The sequence below is a fragment of the Leptonychotes weddellii genome, chromosome 1 (assembly GCF_054177405.1).
Source record: "Leptonychotes weddellii isolate Sample4059 chromosome 1, ASM5417740v2, whole genome shotgun sequence".
NCBI lineage: Eukaryota > Metazoa > Chordata > Mammalia > Carnivora > Phocidae > Leptonychotes > Leptonychotes weddellii.
In genome coordinates, this window is record NC_138369.1 from 120,344,887 (window position 1) to 120,367,465 (window position 22,579).

Below are 22,579 nucleotides of genomic sequence, written 5' to 3' on the forward strand. Positions count from 1 at the left end.
GCTGTGTCCATGGAAACCGGAGTGCCTGTGGGGAGCAGAAGGTGGCAGGTGTGCTGGGTGTGGTCCCACCCCTCGTGGTAGGCTGCTTATGACCCCCACAGGCGCAGCCTTCCCTGCCCTGGTCAGGGTCTGCCCATGCCCATCCCTGATGCCTATCTTCCTCGCATCCTGGTGCCTCCACCTTCAAACAATATCCAGAAGCTGACTCCTCCTCACCACCACCTCTGTGTCTCCTGTCGTCCAAGCCTTGGTCACCTGTCACTCGGATTACTGCAGGAGCCTCCTGACCGGTCTCCCTGCTGCTGCCCTTTTCTCATGATCTGTCGTGTCCTTCCTCTGCTCCAAACCATGCAGCGTCTTGGGACCTTTCCTGTACGAAAGCCATATTCTGTCTACTATCCAGCATATCCTAGTGACCTGACTCTGTGCTATCTCTGTTTCATTGTCTGTCACTCTCCCCTCACGCACCCTGCTCCGAGCACGCTCTGCAGCCCTCTTGCTGCCTTCAGCAGCCTGGCCTGCTCCTACCTCAGGGCCTTTGTATTTGCTGTTCCTTCTGCCGGAACTGCTCTTTCCTCAAGTATCCTCACGGCTCACCTCTCCTCCAGGTCTCCATGCAAAAGTCATCTGCTCTGTGAGGTCTTCCCCAAACACTTGGGTCTTAGACTTAGACCACCCCTGACCCTACCTACCTTGCCCCTTCCCTGCTGTATTTTTATCACCTTCCAATATGCTGTATGTTTCCCTTGTTTTTTGGTTGATTGCCTGTCTCCTCCCCCTAGAAAGGAAGCTCCAGGAGGGCGGGATTTCTATGCATTTGTTCACTGTTACATCTCCAGTGCCTGCAGGAGAGCTCGCACATGGAGGTGTACATGCAGTATTTATGGGAGGAATGACACACAATTCCAGAGTTAGTCTATATCATTTACGGGGGATGAGATGTCCAAGGACCCACAGATCCAGGCAGAGCTGGACTGAAACCCAGGCCTCCGGATTCCCAGCCTGGGCCCTCCCTACTTCCCTTCTGATCTAAGCATACTGGACACAGAACAGTGTGACCTTTCTTTGCTTGTACTGAGCTGCACTTTCTAGGTGTGCTTTCTGGACTCAGGCTCAGGTGCTCATCTCAAGGTGATTTGCCCCAGGCTATGTACACACCTGTGCTTAATTCTCTGGCCTTTACTCACCACCTTAGGTCTGGCTGGAGTCCTAGTCCTGCCCTCTCTCCCTCACAGCTCCCCGAACTGGTCTGTGCTGCCGCTGCCCAAACCCCGGCCGTGACAGATGCTTATGAGGCAAGGCCTGAAACCAAACAGTTACACCTGTATCTGTGGGAATCCTTCCATTTCTCTTTTCCTCCCAAAGTAGATATGTAGTTAAGCAATGCTCCAAGAGTGGAAATAAGGATGAACAAGACATGGCTCCGTTTCTCTTTCCTGTTGATTGCCTTCCTCTGACTTTCAATATTCTTATTATAAATAAACTCTAAAGCCCCTCCCAGCCCATTCTTACCAATGCAATCCAAAATCCAGCCAACTGTCCCATCTCCTCCGCAGGCTAGAACACGGAAGTCTGGAGTATCATGGAAAAAGTTCAGTCTGGGAAGTAAAAGGCCAAAATGGTCTTATTTACTAGGCTGTGGCTGACATTTGACACTACTTGAGTCAGAGTCTCCCCTATTCCCTGGGAGTATGCTACAGCCCTGACTCCTTTTGGGGTTGGAAGGGTCACTTAGTGTTCTGAAACCAGAACTTCAGTGCCACTGAAGTATAGGGAAGAATCCTGGGGAGCCATGCTTATAGAAGGAGAATCTAACTCAACATTCAACACAAACAGAAAATGGTTTTCTAGAAATTCGCTACTATTTGTTCAGAGGAGGCCATAGTTTGCTTCTTTGGGCACCAATACAACCAACCCCCAGTGTACTGACTCTTCTCTGGCTCTCCTGCTTGCTCTGTCCTCCGAAGCTCTCCTTTAAGTCAGATGCAGTGAACTAGCTGGATCTTCATCCCACTGTCCTGTGGGTCCAGACCCGAGTGGAGGGAGCACCATTTCCCCTCTGGGGCCTTCCCCCTTCAGAGCAGGGCTCTTAACTGGGGGCCCACAAATCTCTAAGGGATCTGTAGATAGAATCGGAGGGCCATGAACCTGGCAGGAGAAAATGTTACATTCTTATCTTCCCTAAACTCTGAGATTTAGCCTCTCCAATTATGGAAGCCAGCAACAAATCACAGGTGTGGACAATACCTATGACTTTGTTAGAAGTCAAATTCAGGTATTTTTATGTTTTATTACAGTTGTGGTAGCTGCCCCATGCTATCACTTATGCTCATCACTGTTTTTAATTAATAGTAGTTACTAGACCTGCCTCTGGATCGTATCAAAAATGTGTTAGTAAATCACATATATTCCCATATCCCAGTATTTTTGTTTTTAATATTTTGATAACTGTCTTTTCAATATAATTCATTTCCCCGGTGATCCTATAGATTTCATTTTACGCATTAAGAAAAATTCTCTGAGAAGAGGTCCATTGGCTTCATCAAGCTGCCAAATGGGTTTCTGGCACAAAAAGGGACAAAAATCTCTGCTTCAGAATAGATGTGACCTGCCAACATCCATGGGAAGCTGAAGCTCAGGGGTTCCCCTCTGTCCAGCCTAGTGGTCTGAGAAGACCCCTGGGGCTTTCTGAGTCACTGATGCGTATGTGGGCAAAGCAATATTTCCTCCCCTCCCCGACTCCTGCAGAACTCTGCTCTCCTCTAGGAAGTGAATTCTGAATGGAGGCCCCTTTCATTTCGCCTAGACAGACACAGCAAAGATACTCAGGGCACAGCAGTGCTGGAAGTAGCCCCCAGGCTTGTCATGCAAGACAGAAACAATTTAGGATGAATGAGGTTAAGCCAGAGTACTGTATTCAGGTATCACAATGCCCCGAAAGAGAGGGGGCTGGTAAAGGTACTTGCAGGCTGCCTTTCAGTCACAGGTCATGACGGGGCAGTAATTACGATCACGGTGACAGTGAGGACACCCACAGCAGCATAGGTGGGCTCTGTTTAGAAATCAGTTTTACATGTAAGTCATGGCAGAGGTGCTGGACTTGAACTCACATTTCTTTCTCCTTTTAACTGGGTCTTGCACCATCACAGCCATAGAAATAACAGCTTTGTGTCAAACAATGGAAGACTGGGACAGGGTGCCTTTTTATAGTCCCTCCTGCAGCCCTGTCCCCCGCCCCCACCCGCTGAGGGTCTTGCTGAACTGAGCCTAGAAATGCAGGTTAGGAGGCTGGGCAAAGCAGCTGTGTGCTGGGAAGCCCAGCCCAGTGTGCACGGATCTGAAAAGCTGGCCTGGAGACCCACAGGCTCGGGCTGGCCAGCAGATGTCCCTAGCGCACCAGCCCTGTCTGGTAAGAAGCCCAGTCTGGGTGCCTTCCAGCCCCGATGATGAAGCGGCCTCTGATTACAGGGACCTGCAGCCATCACATTAGCGCTCCCAGCGGGCCCAGCCCCTCCCACCAGATGGGCAGTCCGACCAAAGAGGGGCTGCCTGTCTCCTCACTCTCCCGCTCTAATGGGCAGGGAAACAGCCAATAGGCACCCAGCAGGAGAAGGGCCAGGGGCAGCTTAACAACCTCTAAATTGGATAATCCTGGGGGGGGGGGGGAGAGAAGTGATTTCATTGAATAACCAATTGCCTCGATCCTAAAATGCTCCCCAACAGCACACGCAACAGAACTCTGAGTCAGCTGTATAGATTTCCGAACTGCTGACTGCGCTACGAAAACTCTTTCCTCCTCCCTGATGACTCAGTGTGAAGACACCGGCTAACAGCCTCACATAATTTACCAGCCCGCTCTTCCTGTCAATCCAGTGATTGGCATGTGTGCTTTTTCTCTTTTACAAAAACACCAACTTTTTTCCCGGTGAGGTACACAGGGGGCTTCTTTCCAGAGCTAGCCACAAGGAGTGTTCCAGGAGTAAGTAAGTGTAGACGTGAGGAAATGAAGACAAAAAGATTAAAAGGGCAGGAAGGATAAGTCCATAGATGAAAGAAACAAGGAGGGTGCCAAAGAAAGGTATCTTCTTCAGATGAAAAGGGGAGGAGGAGAGATAAGTAACGATCGTTTCTCCATACCCTGGAGTAGGCCCCCCATTGTCCAGGTTGAAAACTTGTTTGGGGTTGAGCAGATAGTGGAATTTCCGAAGAATTCTATGGAAAAAAAAAAAAAAGAAAGAGGGAGAGAAAGAGAGACAGAGAGGGAGAATGTCATCGTGAGAAGTCACAGTAGAGCAAACACCTCTGGAGCCCACTGGTGGCGGGAATCTGGGTCCATTTAAACCCAAGAGGGGAGAAGACTGCACAAGGCCCTGCAGACCCTGAAGTTTCAGGTCCAGTTGGCTTCATTCACACCCTCACGCCCTGGCTCAGGGCCTCCCCACCATCTAAGATTGTAGCATTCAACCCCAGGACTATCCTCCCTTGCGGATGAATAAAACTTCTATTCTCCTAAAGCTCAGTCCTCCTCCCAAATGTTCCATATGTTCTAGGTAGTACAATTCTGCTCTTTGTGGACTACACAAAGGTAACAAGGAACCCTCTATGGAAACCCCCCCCAAAATTCTGGGATCAGGAGGCAATGCAGGAGGTGGGGCTGGGGAGGGGAAGCCAGGGGCAGTGACCACCTGTAGGCTTGGTGTCAAGGCTCCAGCTTAAGACTAATCAGGTCAGTTCAGGAGGGGTGCCCTGCCCCCTGGACTAGGGAGCAGGGGTTCTCATAGTTCTCACTTTAACCCTACTTATTATTTTTGTAAACCCGGATTCCAGATCACTGCATCATCTGTCCATTACCCTGAACTGAACAGGGTGGGGGGAGAGAACTGCTTCACCCATTTTCCCTCTCTCCTCCCATTCCCTTAGTGCTTCCAGGAGACTGGGCATTTCCTTCACTGAGGAAGGAACGAACTCATTTCTTAGGAGTTGGACAGCCCAGGAGGTCCCAATCAGGTGAGTCCTGCCATTCCTCTTAAATCAAGAAAGGCCCTGCGAGGCTGGGAAGGAACCAGGCGTCTCAGAACCTGGTCGGAACTTGGGAGCCATAATAATGGCTCACGTGATGGGCCCGAGGCTAAGCATGTGTCTACTTTAATCCTCACAACGGAGCTATGAGAGGAGCGGAGGAAACCAGAGCACAGGGATGTTAAGCAGTTGGTTGATCCAGGTCATAAAGTGGTCGGGGGTAGGGCTGGGACGGGAACCCAGTTCTGCCTGGCTCTGCAGTCCGCCCTGTTGAGGGGAAGAAAAAACCCGAGTGAACTTGTCTCAGCCTCTCCATTTTGAAAAAGAATAGAACATACCTTTCTCCTTGTCTCCCTCCACTCTTGGGGTTCACCAAGACCAGCAGGGGGTGGGTACCCGGGGTAGGGATGATCTTATACTTCAAAGGTAAAAGAAAAAGAAATTAGCTCTTTTTCAGCCAAGAGGATGAATGAGACGAGAGCTGACGCTAAGATGCCTTCCAGAAAAGGGGGACGGGAAGCAGTTCCCAGCATGGAGGAGAGGGAGCTAGGAGGTAGGTCTTTGTCCACTGGCTGAATTTTCTGAGGGGTTAAGCAGCTAAGTGTCTTTGACTTGAGTGGACCTAAGCAGTGTTAATGTTGACAGGAGTCTGAGGCTAGGATCAGAGATGCAGCAATGGCACCATAGCTTTAAATGATTCAACAATGGTGTGATATTGTGGCTATAAGCACAAGATTATAGATATATTTTTTAATTTATTTTTTTAAGTAAGCTTGATGCCCAGTGTGCGGCTTGAACTCATAACCCCTGAGATCAAGAGTCACACGCTCCACCCACTGAGCCAGCCAGGCATCCCCTATAAGCACAAGATTATACTTCGTGAGGGATACAACTGAATATAATTTTAGAAGTTATGGTCTTCTGGTCATACACATCAACCAAATAACACTCGTGAAGTTAACCATCACTTCCACCAGCATCTTCCAAATCCACATTTCCAGCCCTAGTTTTTCTCTTGAGCCCTGATTCCATATTTCTCACTGTCCAATGGATACTTTTAACCAGACATCTCACCGTCACTGCAAACTCACATGCCTGAACCTGACCTATCTTCTGTCCCCACAAAACTGGTCCTCTCTCCCGGCTCACTGCTTCTCTTAAACATACTATTATCAGTTGGCTAGTCATCTAGGGAAGACCCCATCCTGCCAATTATTTCCTTGAATGTCCCTTAATCTCTGGCAGTCACCATGGTACCCACACTGCTCGGGCCTTTCCCACCTCAGGTAAGGCCTGTATGCAGTTCCTTCCTGGGACATCAGTCATGCCACTTCTGCTCAGAAACCTTTAATGACACCTTGTTGCCCAGAGGATAAAATCCAAATCTCTTAACGTGGCATCCATGGCATTTTAGCACAGCCCCAATCTCCTGTTGCCTCTTAAATGCTAAAGCCCTCAGCGGCAGTCCCAGTCAAGCCTGGCTCTGACTCTCCAGTGAGTGTGTCTCCTGCCTTCCCACCCTGGGGGCCTGCTCACACTGGTTTCTTCTCCTCCTTGATGCCCTGAAGAGCCCACTTCCTTCTTTTCAACCTCTTAAAAAGAACTTCTCATTCTCAGGGCCCAACTCAAGAGCAATTTCCTCTATGAAGCTTTCCTTGATCACTGCAACCAAAACCATTGCACTTGAAGCATGGAATATCTCCTGGGTTCCTTTTGTTGTCCGTTCACGTGGGTTTTGTTTCATGTGTTCTTAGGTAAATGTCTCAAAATGTCAACTGGATTCTAAATGCCTCAGGAGCAGGGCAGGTGTGCGTATAACCCTCCTCCCAAGCATCCCATGACACCGGATCAGGAAGTGGGTACTTAATAAACACTTGTGGATCCAGCTGAAGGACAGACTGATATGGAGGTGTAGCTGTATTCCGTATTCAATGTGTGATGCCTACCTTTCCAGATCTCAAGCTAAAATTTGAGCTAACACAGTACCATGTTGTTTGAAATGGACAGCAGCATTCTTTATGATTTTTTAAGAATTTTCTCATCTGCCCAGGGTGACTGTCTGTGTGACCTCCGGGGATGATATTCAAAATATTTAACGATCTGTACAGCATGGGCACTCTCAATCAAAACAGATGCAGGATAACCAGATGGAGGCCAGCTGTAAACAACTGGTATACCTTCATTGTGTATTTGTGTGTGTGTGTGTGTGTGTGTGTGTGTGTCTGCTCCACCTGACTTTCTGCCTTTCAAAGTGTCTAGAGCTATCCCATATTACTATGGTTTCTCCATCATTATTGCTTATGTTTTAATTTTTAAGACACACTAATTTCAAGACCCACTATTTCCTTTTCTAATACTTTTACTTGGTGAACCCAAGTAAAAAATGAGTTCTTAAAGGACGCCTGGGTGGCTTAGTTGGTTAAGAGTCTGACTTTGGCTCAGACCATGATCTCAGGGTCCTGGGATTGGGCCTCGAGTGGAGTCCCGCATCAGGCTCCTTGCTTGGTGGAGAGTCTGTTTGTCCCTTTCCCTCTTCCTCTGCCCTTCCCCCTCCTTGTACTCTCTCTGTCTCCATCTCTCTCTCAAATAAATCAATAAATCTTTTTAAAAAATTCTTAAGTATACATTCTTAAGTATATATTTAAGGTTAAAGAAGAACTTTTGGATCTGATTAACTTTGTTTTGGCAGATCATATTCTAGAAACAACTTGACAGTCTTGGAAAACCCATTGCATATTTTCAATAAGTTTTACATAACTTGTTCCTAAAAAGGTGATAAAGTTAATTTGACCAGCAATGGAATCAGCCAACCTCCCTTTTCACCATTTGCCAACAGTGTGGTGGTCAAAGATAATTCCAGAAGGTGGAAATAAATTGTCCCTCCTGTGTGATGTAATTATGTAACTGACAGATGAGAAAGCAAATGCTGAGATCTATTTCTCTAGAACCCAAACCCTGTCCTCCCCACAGGCAGCCTTGGACATACTTAGAACAAGAGACTGGACTTGGGGCTCGCTGAGGTACCTGCATTACAAGTTCACCCTTGGCTGACACACTGCCATCAGACTTCCCACCTTGCCTGTCCTGTGACAAGAAAGACAAATATATTTTTAAAAAAATGCCCTAATTAAAAAAAAAGAGAGAGATCAGAAGAAAAACAAATAGTTAATATAAAGAAAGAGAATATAAAACCAATATAGAGTCAGGAGGAGCTTTTCAAAATGGGGCTTTGGACCTAAAAAAAAGACATGTTCCCCTATGGGTTTCTCTAGGACTCCCCAGGCGTCTGTCATTCTTTGCTCTGACTTTAACTTGGAGACATTGGAACAGACCTAGGGAGAAGAAACACTGAAACTGGCAGAAATCTAGTTTGTTGATTTAGAAGCCTGAGCTCTGGGAAGCATGGTCTTAGATCTGGCTTCTCTGTTCAGCACTATCTAAATGATGTGATACTAAGTCATTTTTCTTAGTTTTGTTTGTTTTCTTCAGTGTTTATTATTTTTTATTGAGGTTTATTTTGCATAATATGGTAAAATGCTCAAATCTCAATCTCCGGCTTGATGAATTTCTATATACATGTATGCCCTTTTAAGTACAGTCTCTTCAAACATAACTCCTGGCATTTGAATTTCATAAATGAAATCATAGGGAGTCTTTTATTTTTTTCTTTTGAGTATAGCCTCTTTTGTTCAGCATTGTATCCTTGAGACTGTCCATGCTTTTGCAGCTAAGCATGGCTCTCTCCCACTGCAATGCAGGATTCCATTCCACGGATATGCCTTAGACCCCTGCTGTCAGCGATCATTTATTTAGCTGGTTTCTAGTTTTTGACTGTTATGAACAAAACCGATATGAATATTCTTCTGCAGATCTTTTGGTGAAATAAGTGCTCATATTTCTCAGGCAGATACAAAGGAGGACGTGTTGGGTCACAGAGTTAGTGTATTTCGAACCCAGTAGGTACCAAAGTGGTGTTTTTCCTTCAGTTTTTTCATGAAACAGAGTAGCTGGTCAAGTCAAGTGTGAGATAGGAGGGATCAATGGGACTTGGCAACATCTTGAAGACAGAAGGGGACGATTAAGTTGTTTGGTATTTGGTCAAAAAGAGGAATCTCCAACACAAGAGACAGAAAGTTTCAGATGGAGATAAAGGGACTTTAATTGTCCTGTTTACATCTCCAAACAGGGTTGGGACACCTAAGTGGGAGTCCTCAAGGGAGGGAGAAGTTCATGTTTAGACAACAGAGACAGGCTCACAGGGACAAGGGAGGCCTGGGAGGCCTAGCCACATGCAGGTGATGACAGAAATTCCCGCAGCTGTGCTCTGCTGGCAAGGTGCTTAGAATGTATGTGCTTTCCTTGATGGGCCGCGTGGAGCATTCTAGAAGGCCAGCAGTGAGCCCCAGTCAGAGGAGTTTTCTGTCACAATCTGATGAGTGCCGCACTGCCCTTTCAAACGTGTAGCGAAAACACAAATGGTTTCTCCTTAGGAGTTGTGCGGAAACCCTCGGAGGGATGTGACTGTCTGAATGCTGCCTGCATCTGAGCCATGAACCCAGAGAGCCCAGAGCCTGGCGGGGCAACACCACTTACCCGGGTCACAGGGCATATTGAAGTGGGCAGCAAAATATGGTCTCTGAGTTCCCCACCATCACACAATGTTGACAATTCACATTTTCGGTGAAACTGGAGGGAAGAATGAAGAAGAGAGTGAGTGAAACCGACCGAGGCAATGCCAGGTATGAGGGTTCAGAGGTTTGCTGGGGAGACAGCTATGCGATGCTCCCCCAAATCCTTATGCACTGCTGGCTTTGGTAGGAGAGCTGCATGAGTGTGCGTGTGTCGTGTGGTGTGGTCAGGGGTGCCACGTTGGCTGCAAGCAGAGAAAGGAGACCGAGTGCCATCCACGACTGCTGGAGTGAAATGGTCATGGGCAGGCCTGGGACCCTTCAGCGTGGCACTGCCATGTGGATTCCAGAAACCCCCTTGGACATTTGCTCCCTAGGCTCTGAGCCTCTGTAAGGAAAGAGATCTTGTTGAACGAACTTGCAAGAGGCTGGAAGTGAAACCCAAGACTCAACCAGTGCATTTTGAGAGATCTGCAGTCTCATGTGGAGACACATCCTTTTTGAGGCTAATACCTGATCAGGGGGACAAGACAAGGACACAGAGCTGGCTCTGGCAGGCAGCATGGGCAGCGTCAGGTGTCCGGAGGGGACGTGGAGTGAGGCTGCTCTAAGGGGTGTGCCTCCCGCGACGCCTTGAGGAGCAGGGGCTCTCGTGCCTCATTGTGTGCCTACTCTGCGCCCCCGGCTCCAGATGACAACCAGGTGAGTTAACGGTCGGGTGCTGCTCACGGCTGCCTGGCCACACAGGCAGCGAGTGGACCGGCCCGCTTCTCCTTCAGCAGCTCTCGCTCCCCTGGTTCTGGGGTCGCCCTCTCCCCAGGCAGCCTGGAGAGGCGCTGGCGGCACTGTTGGACTTAGAGCCTGGAACGGGGGCTCTGGGCCTCCCAGTCTTGCCGCCCCAGCTCTGCTCATGCCCTCTGGCAGGACGTCCGCTGCTCCCTGGCCGCAACTTGAGCAAGAACACACCGGCAAGAAGCAGGGCCACCCTGCACGCCGACCCACCGTCATCCGGCACCAGACGCAGTGCCGCGCCGTGACACTCTGGTAGCACTTGATACTTTTGTGGCACCGGTCACACTTGACGGAAGAGTTCCCTTCCACCCACGCGTGCTGCATCACCTGCAGGAGGGAAGGGAAGGATAGCAGGGGAGGCTGCAGAGCCACATCCCGGGGCCCGGGGCCTGAGAGGAGCGCGGGGCTGGGGAGGGCAGAGGGGTTGCACTCCGCTCAGCGGGTTTTACTTAGTGGGCACGGGGCTGCTTGGCTGAACTGCACGGACTCCGTGCCTCCCTGCCTGACCATGGCCGTGCTAATCAAAGTCGACGAAAAACCACCTGGCCTGCACTTTGAATGGCTCATTCGCCCTGGCAGGCAAGCCTCTGAGCAGCCTCTTGTCTGGCAGTCCATCTGTCTTGCAGAACTCCTTTGCAGAGTGGTGTGCTTGTGTGCGCCCTCTTCTGGAAGGCAGCGCGATGCAGGCAAGCACTAGAGGGCTTGGGGCGCCGACAGAGCTGGTTGGAGTCACTGACCTTCCACTTCGCAGGCGGGTGACCTGGGGCCAGTTCCTGGACCTCTCTGAGTCTCAGGTCCCTCATCTGTAGAAATTGGCATGATAAGCCCCACCTCTGGGTTTTCTGGGATGATTTAAAGAGAGCGCACATGGAAGAGGCTCTCTGGCACAGTTCTGGCCCTTTGGAGGTGCCCGCTGAGGGATAACTCCCTTCGCCCTCCCGTCTTCTATAGGCCAGTGGCTCTCAGCCCGTAAGAAACACCTGGGAGTTTCTAGAAGTCCTAATGCACAGCCCTCACTCCAGACCAGATAAATCAGAGTCTCTGGAGACAGGACTCGTCATTAGTTTATTTTAAAGCACTCTGCATGATTATAATGTGCAGCTAAGGTTGAGAAACACTCTAGAAGGAAGTTAAAGGAAAGAGTACAAAGACGTTAGTGTGGTTCAGCAGTCAGCGGCTTGCGTATCTGTTTCCTCGAGAGCTGGTTGTACCTGCTCCCTGACCAGGAAATGCCAGCAGTGCAACTCGGGAACTTAGGAAGCAGGTGGGAAAGTCCGTGTACGTGTATGTATGTAAGTGAAGCCAAAGTGCCCCGTGACACCAACTTCCGGGAGTCTAAGCCCTCAGGTAGCTCCGTCTAGGATTTCTACAGAGCTTCTCAAAATTTTCTGCCAGGGCCACTGCCAACAGCAGAACAGAGAGGACATGGCCTCTACAGATATAGCACAGCCTGAAGGGCCAACTACAAACACAATATTAAAAACACATGGAATATTTGCACCATACCATCCTTGTGTGTATTAAATAAAAGCTGTAAAATTACTTATCAATTAAGTTACTATGTCCTCCTCCCTAAAGGTTTTTGGTAAAATTGTTGCTCTAGAAGATGAGTCATGTTTATTTTGTAGCTTCTCACCTTCTCCTGCACATCCCCCCAGGTATAAAATATCCTGTTTGCTGATCAATTTGTCACCTGTATGGTCGCACTGAATTTGCTCTGAGATTCTGGTTATCTTCATTTTGCAGAGTAAAAACATGACGCATCAGAGAGGTTAAGTGACCGGCCCTAGGTTCCAAGGCTGGTAAGTGGCCTAGTAGGGACTCACGGCCAGGTCTTCTGACTCCAAGTCCACGGCTGTGTCTCACCACCACATTGCCTTCCCCATCCTCTTCTGGGATCAGAAGAGATGGTGAAGGACCTGGGTTGCCCCTGGAGACTAAGAAGATTGAGAATGTGCCCTGCTGGCCCATCAGCGGCCTCCCTCTGTGGCATGTGTGCAAGTGGCCAGAGTGTAGGCTCAGGGCCTGAGCCCAGGAGGTACGTGGTGTGTCCTGGTGAAAGGTATGGACATGAAAAAGGGTGTGTATGGGCGTGGTGCAGGAGTGGACAAGAGACCATGTGGCGTCTCATGAGGCACGCATGCGTGTCCTGGAGGCTCCCTTCTCTCTCTCGAGTCTTTCTGTGCAAGGCTGGATGCCACTTCCTGCCGCTAATCATCCCGACTCAGGATGAATGGACTCAGAGTGCCCTTCCCCTGCTCATTTTAAGGAGAGTCTATTTCCAGACTCTGTGAATGGCACCACCCAATGGCCAAGTTCAAAACCAGGGAGCCATTCCTGACCTCTTCCTCACTCCCATCCCCTACGTCCCCATCACCAAGTCCTGGTGGTGCTACCTCCAAGTTATGTCTCAAACTCTCTTCATCTCCCCTACCTTAGCCAGGGGACAATCAAAATACGCAACAGCCGGCATGGTCGGGGGACCCTGAGCACAGACACCACCACGGCTGGACTGCTGCATAGTCAGCAAGTACTGAGCGCAGGGAGTGCAGACCCCACCCCAGGCAGGCCCTCAGTGTGGCACTGCCTCTCACCTGAACTGTCGGAGGAGCTCTGGTCCCCCTCGCCCGCCCCCCATCTCTCTCCTGCCCCACGGTCAGAGCAGTTAACCTGATTTGCAAACCCAATCATCTCTTCGTGTCTCTTCCTGTGCTTACAGCTCTTCAGAGGCCCCTTTGCTGTGCGGGAGGCGCCTTTTGGACTCCTCAGCTGGCCTCTCGAGAACTTCCCCAGGCTGGACCTACCACTTCTGGGGCACATCTCCGGTCACTTCCCTTGAAGCATCCTCTGTCCCAGTCACACCAAACTAAGTACAGATCCTAGACTATGCCTTGTCTCCATGCCTTGCACTCAAGGCTTCTTCTGCCTGGGGTGCCTTGTCTTCCTTGATGCCTTGTGAAGTCCTCCTGATTTGGGTTCAAGACACAACTCAGATGCCACTTCCTCTGGGGAACCTTCCCAGGCCTCCTCCTTGGTGTCTCCACAGTCTGTCCCACATAGCCCTACTGTGATCATACATCTCAGTTGTTTATACTTTGCTTACATGTCTGTCTCTCCCCCACAAGACCACACAGTTCTGGAACAAGCTGGGGACCATCTTATAACCTGGATACCCCCTAGCACAGTGCTTGGCACACGGTGGGCACCGGGGAGATGCTGATGGATTGATGGATGAACAGGATGATTTAAGGGTGGTCCCTGTGGCAAGGAAGGGACTTGAAAAAGCTTCCTGCCCAGGAGTCCGTGGTGATGGACATGTTGCCTGGGATGCAGCATGCAGTAGAACAAGGCAATAGGGATCACTAACCTCACCGCCCTTTTTGGTTTTTGAGTATGTTTTGACACATCCAGGAATGTTTTTAGATACACAGCGTTCATGGACAGTGTACTTGCAGTCTGAAAAAAAAAAAAAAAAAAGGAAATTGCTTGTGAGTGGCTACTTAGGAAGGTCCAGCCATACCCCGCCCCCCCCCACCACGAATCGTGCCTCCCTCTGGGTGGCTGGTCAGAGGCAGGCGACACACGGAGCTGGCTTTCCAAATGGAAATTGCCCAGTGAGAAGAGTCCACAGTTCTCTCCCAGACATGCTTCTTTACCCTCTACCCCACCACACCCGCCTTCCACTGTGGAGTGTGAATGCAGGAAGAAAACATCCCCCAGAAAGGCACGTTCTGCTTAAGGGGAACGGGAGGGGCCTGCCTGTGCAGTATGCCAATGCCATGCATTCTGGGGAGCAAACGGAAAGACCAGGGGTGTTCCTCACTTCGGAGTTAGGCAGGCCTGGGCCTGAATTCTGGCTCTGCCCTTGGTCACCACACACATAATTGTGGGTAACTTTCTTCACGTCTCTGAAATTCAGGGTTTTGTATAAAATTGGGATAAAATGACCTCTCTTTCTCTTTAAAAGGCTTTTACAGCATTAGATGAGATAATTTGTACAAAGCACTATGTGTCTGTGTCAGAATAGCTATCCCATAAATTATTATTGTGGTTGTTACCACTTCTTACTACTATGCAAACAGCAGAGGCCCACAGGCCTGGAACCCACTAGGAATGAGACTGGGTTCTTCTTTAAGAAAAGTGTGAGAGGGCGCCTGGGTGGCTCAGTTGGTTAAGCGACTGCCTTCGGCTCAGGTCATGATCCTGGAGTCCTGGGATCGAGTCCTGCATCGGGCTCCCTGCTCGGCAGGGAGTCTGCTTCTCCCTCTGACCCTCCTCCCTCTCATACTCTCTGTCTCTCATTCTCTCTCTCTCAAATAAATAAATAAAATCTTTAAAAAAAAAAAAAAAGAAAAGTGTGAGAGCTGGATGTGACTGGGTGCTGGAAGGACAGGTGGCCCCTTCACTTGCCCACTGGTGCTGGCTCTTGGCAGACCAGGGCCCAGCTCTGCTAAGGTGACTTCTGTGGCCATGTTACTTGCTGCCTAGCTCACGTGTGCATGCTCAGATGAAACAGTTTTGCGGCCTGATCCGCACCCAGGGGCTCTCCTGCGCGGCAGCTCACCAGGCTCTGGTGGCTCCAGGCGGAGTGTTTGCTGCCTCTGTGGTAAGGTGGTTGGTGAGTGCGCCACAGGCCCCGGGCCCTATAAAGCCTTTGCGCTGTAGTCTCTCCTCCTCTCCGCGCCCCCCCCCTTCTCCAGTCTCCTTCCTACATCACCCCTCCATCCTTCTCCGGTTCTCCTTTCTGGTCTCCTTCCCTCCTTTCTCACTGATGTTTCTTTCCTCCTCTCCTGTCTGACTTTACTAAATGGATTATAAAGAGAAACAAAGGGAGAGTTGTAATTTCCATTGCGTTTACACAATACAGTTTTATAGTTTATTAGTAACAACCCCCCAGCTTCAGCAAAATAAACATTCGCCAGCAAAACCCAACTAAAATTGGTGTGAGATGTTTTAAAATTTTGTGTGAATGTTAACCTTTTTTCTTTCCTAGGGCTCAGTGGCCCTTGGTAGGATTCCAACAACAGGACAGCGTTTGTCCGTTTGACGTGGACAACACAAAAACAGGGCATAGAGCTCTTGCTTTATTCCCTGCTGTGGGTTCCTCAAGCTAGGAAGCAGCAAGCCCTGGACTGTCCCTAAGAATGGCTCCAGTATGTGCAGAGCGGGGCCATTGCTGGGGCAAGGGGTTTGAAGGAAGTTGACTCACAAACACAGCACAGTCCTTGCTTCCGAACGCCCATCAGCATGACGTGGCAGAAGTTGCAGTAGGTGGGCTTCTTGAAGTGCTTCATGGTCCAGGCATGCCTCCCGTCCCCCTTGGAGCCCTGCAGGGATACGAGGGAAGGAGATGCTGAGCGGGCAGCCCTGTGCTAACAGACCCCAGGGGGCATCTCCTGGAGGTTTCTCTTTTTTCTAAAAAGACTCTTCTCATATATGGAAGACAAGATAGTCATTTATTTAACTGTTTTAGGGGTTAAAAGAAGCGCAAATTAAAACAAAGGCCTTTGCTTCTAGAATTAGCAAATATGAAAAATCAGGGATATCTGAGTGGGAATGTATGTATGGGGATAAAATAAGACCTCTCCTATGTGGCTGGCAGAAGGGTAAGTCAGAAACTCCTTATCTGTCTTCTATCTATCCATCCATCTGTCCATCATCATCCTTTAAATGTTTATAACTTTTGACTTAAAAATTCTCCTTCTTGGGTCTATCCTAAAGAAATAATTTTTTTAGTATATGTGCTGCTGAAGTGAGCACAAGAAATAATTTTTCTTGATTTATTTATCTGGGAGAGAGAGCATGAGCAGGGGTCGGGGGCAGAGGGAGAGGCAGAAGGAGAGGAAGAAGCAGACTCTTGAGCACAGAGCCCAATATGGGGCTTGATCCCAGGACCCTGAGATCATGACCTGAGCCAAAATCAAGACCTGGCTGCTTAACCGACTGAGCTCCCCCAGGAAACCCCCTCCCCCACAAAGAAATAATTTTTGGATGTCAGATGAACATTTTTGTGCTCTGCCAGATGTTTAATCCAGCACTGTTTAAAATAATGAAAAATTGGAAATATCCTGAAGTTGCAATATTATCCAAAGTTTAGTTGTGGTATATCCATATCATTTATTGTACTGACCATCAAAAAGATACTAAGAAGATTATCTAATGGCATGGGAATGTGCTCATGATACAATGCTAAGTGAAAACGGTAGCATGCAAATTTGATGATATATTATAATCTCAGTTTCACAGAAGATCTTGGATGGGAAGAAGTGTCACTAAACTGTTAACAGAGGTTAGCTACTGTTAGCAGTACCACAGATGTATTTTAATCTCTAATTTCTCCTCTCTTCGGTGTTTTCCAAATTTTCTACAGTGAGCATGTACCGGTTTTGTAATCAGGAAAAAGTCATTTAGTAAAAACAATATACTTCTCTCAACTTTCTGTACACTGATAAAATAGTAAAGAGACGGAGATAGAGAGAGGTTTAAACCACTTCCTCCTGACTTGACCCAAAAGCCAATTCATCCTTATCCACGAGTTGAGCCAAGCCTCACCCAACCACCTATGAGAGGGGGTCTACTCTCATATGGCTGGAGGAGGGAGACAGAGACTATTTCTTCAACATTACCCCCAATGTCTCCCCCAAATGCCAAACCAGCCTCGTAGTAGACTGTAATTTACATCGGCAAAGTGGCAAACAAAAGCAAATGTGAACGTAGTTTGTATTAATCGGAAGTTTTATGCACTTATTTTTAAATATGCACTAAATTGTAAGTTTTTACATTTAATATTCAAGATTCTAAAGAAAGCATCCCTCAGTGTCTTAAAAATCACATTGCTAGGTGTGATTAGATCTTCCAGCTTCTAGCTTGGGAGCACAGCCTCCCTGGAGGCTGTGGCTTCAGGAACATGTCTCCGTGTATGTTGTCCCTGAACTTTTCTCTTGGGCTCCATCAAAAGATTAACATCTTTGGGCCCATCTTAAGTGCAGTAAGAACTACTGTAATAAGGTGGGGAGGACTGACAGGTACACAGAGTCAGTGTGCTGGACTCACACCCAGTTCCTACTTCTGGGCACCTCTGGTTTGGGCCGGTCACAGCAGCCAGATCCATTCTTGTGCCCAGATTGTGCTCCTTATGGTCTCTAGAGAGGCCCATCTGCTTTTCCAAATGCTGGTCTCCTCCAGGGGGAGGGCTAAGCATTTTCTTTCTCACCACCTCAAAACCCTGCTTCTTTCAAGGTCTGAGTTTTACAGAATAATAGTCTTCTTATCTAATGGTTTCCACTTTAGTAAACAGATTTACTAATTGATTAAATGGTTCATGAAAAGATTGATTCATCCACTCATTTGATAAACATCCAGAGGATTTCTGTAAGAATTAAATGAAATAATGTAAGTCAAGCTCCTAATCCAGTGCTTAACACATTGTGAATTAAAACTTTTATTAAGTTTCTCTCCGTGTTAGATACTAGGGAACACAAAATAAGTAGAGTGTTTTCTTACGTGTAAGGAGGTAGATTTATACCTATACCAGAAATGAAGAAAGAGGGCCCTGGAAAAGTTATATAAACAGTCCAAGACTATAAAATAACAAGCAACTGATTTCATAATTGGGGGTCTTGCTGGCCTGAATCCATGCTCCTTTCATCCCTCTCCCCTACCTATATATTATTCTAGGGTTTTCCTTTATGGACAGAAGGGAAGTTACAGCACTCTTCAGCACTGCTTCTTCGCCTAGCCTGAAGGGCTGGCATTTTACCCTAAAATCCCTTTATTAACTAAACCAGCTGACTTTCCTTTTCTCAGATACTATTTTCACAGATACGGGGGTTAGAAGCAAAGGGACCCAGATGAAGGCGAAAGTAATATTTCTGCTTGGGTTACAGCGCCATCATGTGGCCCTTTCATTTCCACACAGCGGAGTCTGCAGGGTGTGGGCGTCACCTCCCACGTGCCCGCCAGGTACCCGGGAGGCAGACTGTTTCTCCTATGCATCTGTGCCATTCAGAGATCTCCAGACTTTTTAGTGGCCACACGTGGGTTTTGAAAAAGCTAAAGGGGCAATGTGATTTTTAAGACACTAAGGGATGCTTTCTTTAGAATCCTGAATATTAAATGTAAAAACTTACAATTTAGTGCATATTTAAAAATAAATGCGTAAAACTTAAAAACTACATTCACATTTGCTTTTGTTTGCCACTTTACTGATGTAAATTATGCTCTTCTACAAGGTTGGTTTGGCATTTGGGGAAGACACTGGGGGTAATGTTGAAGAAATAGTCTCGGTCTCCCTCCTCCAGCCATATGATAGTGGATCCCCTCCATGCAAAGAGTTGCATCACGCCTTGGACTTAGCAAGTCCAAAACAGAATTGAAAATAGAAATTGCTTCCTTGTGGTTAAAATGTCTCATCTCCATTCCCATGTTTCAGAGAAAAAATCAGGAATGCTGGAACTTCCACTTTGATTCAAGTACTAATAGCAGAAACTATGCCTTCCTTATCTGAGCACGCCATGTCCTAGCTCATGTGGGTTCTTACACATGGTAGGTTCTTGGTAAGGAATCACTGAATGAGGTGTGTGCTCTTCTGGAATATGGAGGTTGGCCTCTGGTACTAACTGGGTGTGTCTTGGGGCAAGTTCCTTTACTTCTCTGGCCCTCCGTATGTAAAATGAAGAGACCAGCGCGTGCATCACCAAGATCTTTTCCAGCTCTGACTTTCTGGGTCTTAAGGAATAAGGCAGGAGTTGTGTAGCTCCTGGTTCCTTGATTTCTACTTAGCACTTGGGAAGAACTGGACACGCTGAGATGATTGCAGGGTTCTTTGTTCTTGAGTGTTGGGAATGGAGGCTCAGCTTCTGAATTGCAGAACAGTCAGATGGAGACATTATGGGTGATGGCAGCCAGCTAGGGCTAACCCAGCTGAACTTCCTCTCTATGGCATTTCAGTTATCTCAGAGAGGTGTTGTCCACAACCTGTGTAACTGTCCTGGTAAATGCTTAATGTCACTAAATTGTGACATTAAGCATTTACCACCATCTAGTTCTTATCTTTCCTGCCTTGTGTATGGAAGTTATTTCCCTTGCAAGATAAGCAGACTAGGTCAGATGCAGACATATATTACCATGGATTTCACATTAAGCCTCTGTATGTATCCCCTACTCTGATCAAACTGGGAGGTTTCTCTAATACACCCTGAACTTTCTTTCATTTAGGACTTTGACCAAGCTTTTCTCCCAGCCATAAACTTTCTCTTCTATCATCTTCCAATAGCCAGATCATACCCATCCTTGAGAACCAGATCCAACATCCTCTAAGGACCTGACCTTTACACTCAAGAACGAGATAGCAGATTCCCACACGTACTTCGAACCAGGCCAAATGACCTCCAAGGCTTCTTCCCACTTTCTTACTCCTCAGTGTAGGAGGTTTAGAAAGCATGGGATCTTTGGAGTCAAGTGCAAATAAATTCTGGCTCTTCAGGGCCAGAATTTCAGTTTTCCATCTATATAAATTGGGGAAAAATATGTATCTTATCTGGTTGTTTTGATGGTTAAATAAGATAGTATCTGAATAACCTCCACCTTGCGACAGATCGGTATCTTTCCTTCCCTTCCTTCTTTCGTCAACACTCTTAGTGTATTTTTACCTAATCTGTTGAAAAGATGGGATTCTTCCTTGACTTCCCCCTCCCCCACCTGGTTGAGTCTAAGCTTCTGGTAGGGGAATATTGTATTTGTGTCCCCTTGCTGTGCTCAGAACAGTATCTTTATTTAATTTAGTAAATGTCCTCAGTCAAATGAATGAATATATGCCAGGCACTAACAGGTGGAAAGAGAGGGCTTTGAGGCTGGCCTAGAGCCTATGATGTGCCCATTGGGGAAGTTGGGACAGAAGCCAAGGCCATATATAGATATTAATTTCCACATGGAACCTGATGCTTCTGAAAGACAAGAGCTCTCTGAGCTCAGGCTTGCTGACTTACAGAGTCGTCCATGCCCAGCAGGACCAGCAGTGGGATGGTGGTCATCCCTCCATGGACCCATTCCTCTAGAGACACAAAGCCGTCCCGGTCATAGTCCATCCCCTGCAACATCTCCTTCAGTATCTGCAGAACCCAGAGAGCAACAATTGTCCACTTTCATCCTGCACTTCCCTGCCTCCCTCTGTCCCCTTCTTTCTCTTTTGCTGTGTTATCTGTTTTGTGTTTTACCCCTTTGTCCTCTGATTTACAGCGGGCAGAGCAGCGAGGGAGCAAACAGGGGTGAGGAGGCCAGTCCATGCCCTGCCCTGCCCTGACTATGTGGACTTGGGCAAGCCACCCCCACTCTCTGGGTTCGGCTTTGCTTACCTATAAAATGAAAATAATATTGCTACGTGTGTAGCAATGTAGTGAGGATAAGAGAAAAAGTATATAAAATGTCTCATCTAATACCTGACTCACAGGAACCCCCAAATGTAATTATTATTATCCGGTGACTGAGAAAATCTTTAAAATTCTATCTCTAAATTCCTTGAACCCCTGTTATAAAAATTTAGCTCTGGTGGAAAGGTTAGGGAGCATTATTAGGTATTATTATTATTTGAATTATGTCTTTAATTTTTCCTATCAGAGAAGGCGGAAGTCAAGGTATAGGACCCCAGAGGAGCTGCCTATAAGAGGGTGAGTCTGGGAGAGCATGCGCGGTAAACATTTGTATCCTGAGTGTCCTGCTTTCATCTTGGAAGCTCACTTGGACGTCTCCCCTTGTTTCTGGAAACTTACAGGTCTCAGCTCCGTGGGATCCCACTCCAGATACTGGGCAATGTGAAGCATCTGGTTGACAATTCGGTCCATCTCCTAGAAAACATCAAGGGATGATGAGGGAGAACCACTGAAGATGTGTTTTCGAGAGCAAGACTCAAAACCAAACCCTGTGGGAAGATGGCCAGGGCAGAGCGTGAGAAGCAGCAGTGTAACATACTGGTATTTCATAAGGAGCTCATCATTTGTCTCTGCTCTTTATTTCAGCCCTGACTACAAAGCTCTGTGGAGAGTAGATGCTCACAAGAAGCACAGAACATGGATAAGCCAGGGGTATGCAGAAAGCTCACTGAACACTGACCTCTTCTTGGACCCCCCTGGACTCACCTTCCTTCCTCAATTCTGCACTTTGACTCAGCATAGAAGGAACCCGTTTTCTTCTTTGTGATTCTTGCTTCCTAAATGCTTATAAACCAAAGCAGCTCTCTCCTCCCTCTTTTATTCCTCCTCATTCCCACAGCTTTAGCAGTTTGGGATCCATCTATATCCCTTAGGGGTCAGTTACAGGTGGATGTAGGGCCACTGCATCGGTCCTAGCTCATGTCCTAGCTCTATAACTTAGATTTGTTTGGGCATCTGAGCCCAGGACTCTGTGAACAGGAAATTTATAAGAGCTATATCTGCCTGGTGAGTGAGGCTTTTTGTTTAGTACCAAGGTCAGGCTTTATTTAAAACCTCACAGAATTGTTGGATGCAAATGCATCAGTGCACCTAGAGTTGCTCGGAAACACGCTGAACTGAGGAAGCATTTATTTGTATCTCTTGGGCATCATCGAAGATGTTCATACTAAGATTGATCTGGGGAGACACGTTGGTGAACTGAAGCAACGTTCAAAAGTGTTACTTCCACCAGGTAGAATGCTGGATCAAAATAAGCAAGCTAAAACCCAGGAGGGATTTAAAAAATTGTATTTTATTTAAATTTTAAAAAATTCATTGCAAAACCACAGATGAGACTATAAATAGGAGGTAAGGTAGTGGGCTAAACAGTGGGGACAGGGCTCAGCAGAATTTCCAACAAAAAAGAGCTTGGTGGATCGAGCTGAGTCCCAGATTCATTGATTAAAACAATGTAATTCGGGAGCTGAGAATCAGCCTCAGTCTTGGTCTGTGTGAATGGGTGGGCATTTTCAGGAAGCAGAGGAAGATTTTAGGAAGACCTGTTCCCTCGATGTCTACCCTGGTCAGGCCACATGTGGATACTTAAAGAGTCATGGAGGAATGGGTTCAGTTCTGCGCCATATTTTAAAAATGGCATTGACAAACTAGAGCTTGGTCAGAGTGGTTATTTAAGCCTGCCTTGTGAGAAACAGTGTAGAAATTGGGGGAATTTGA

The 22,579-nt window shown here is 47.5% G+C and overlaps 1 protein-coding gene across 5 annotated transcripts in view; it reads right to left on the reverse strand.

The window, feature by feature from the left end:
• Nucleotides 1-22,579, reverse strand: part of DGKG (diacylglycerol kinase gamma) — a 202,566-nt gene that overhangs the window by 111,838 nt on the left and 68,149 nt on the right. For 2 of the 5 annotated variants that reach the window (XM_081831101.1, XM_081831103.1), the window contains exons 1-10: nucleotides 21,206-21,300; nucleotides 20,426-20,548; nucleotides 15,649-15,766; nucleotides 13,807-13,895; nucleotides 10,650-10,766; nucleotides 9,613-9,705; nucleotides 8,044-8,103; nucleotides 5,358-5,437; nucleotides 4,138-4,212; nucleotides 1,513-1,598 (exon numbers count right to left, since the gene is read on the reverse strand). In XM_081831101.1, the coding sequence (XP_081687227.1) occupies nucleotides 1,513-1,598; nucleotides 4,138-4,212; nucleotides 5,358-5,437; nucleotides 8,044-8,103; nucleotides 9,613-9,705; nucleotides 10,650-10,766; nucleotides 13,807-13,895; nucleotides 15,649-15,766; nucleotides 20,426-20,548; nucleotides 21,206-21,277 (913 nt within the window). In that variant the 5' untranslated portion in view covers nucleotides 21,278-21,300. Of the gene's footprint in view, nucleotides 1-1,512; nucleotides 1,599-4,137; nucleotides 4,213-5,357; nucleotides 5,438-8,043; nucleotides 8,104-9,612; nucleotides 9,706-10,649; nucleotides 10,767-13,806; nucleotides 13,896-15,648; nucleotides 15,767-20,425; nucleotides 20,549-21,205; nucleotides 21,301-22,579 lie in introns of those variants that run through there. The other 3 variants (XM_081831122.1, XM_081831113.1, XM_081831108.1) reach the window with 3 other exon arrangements.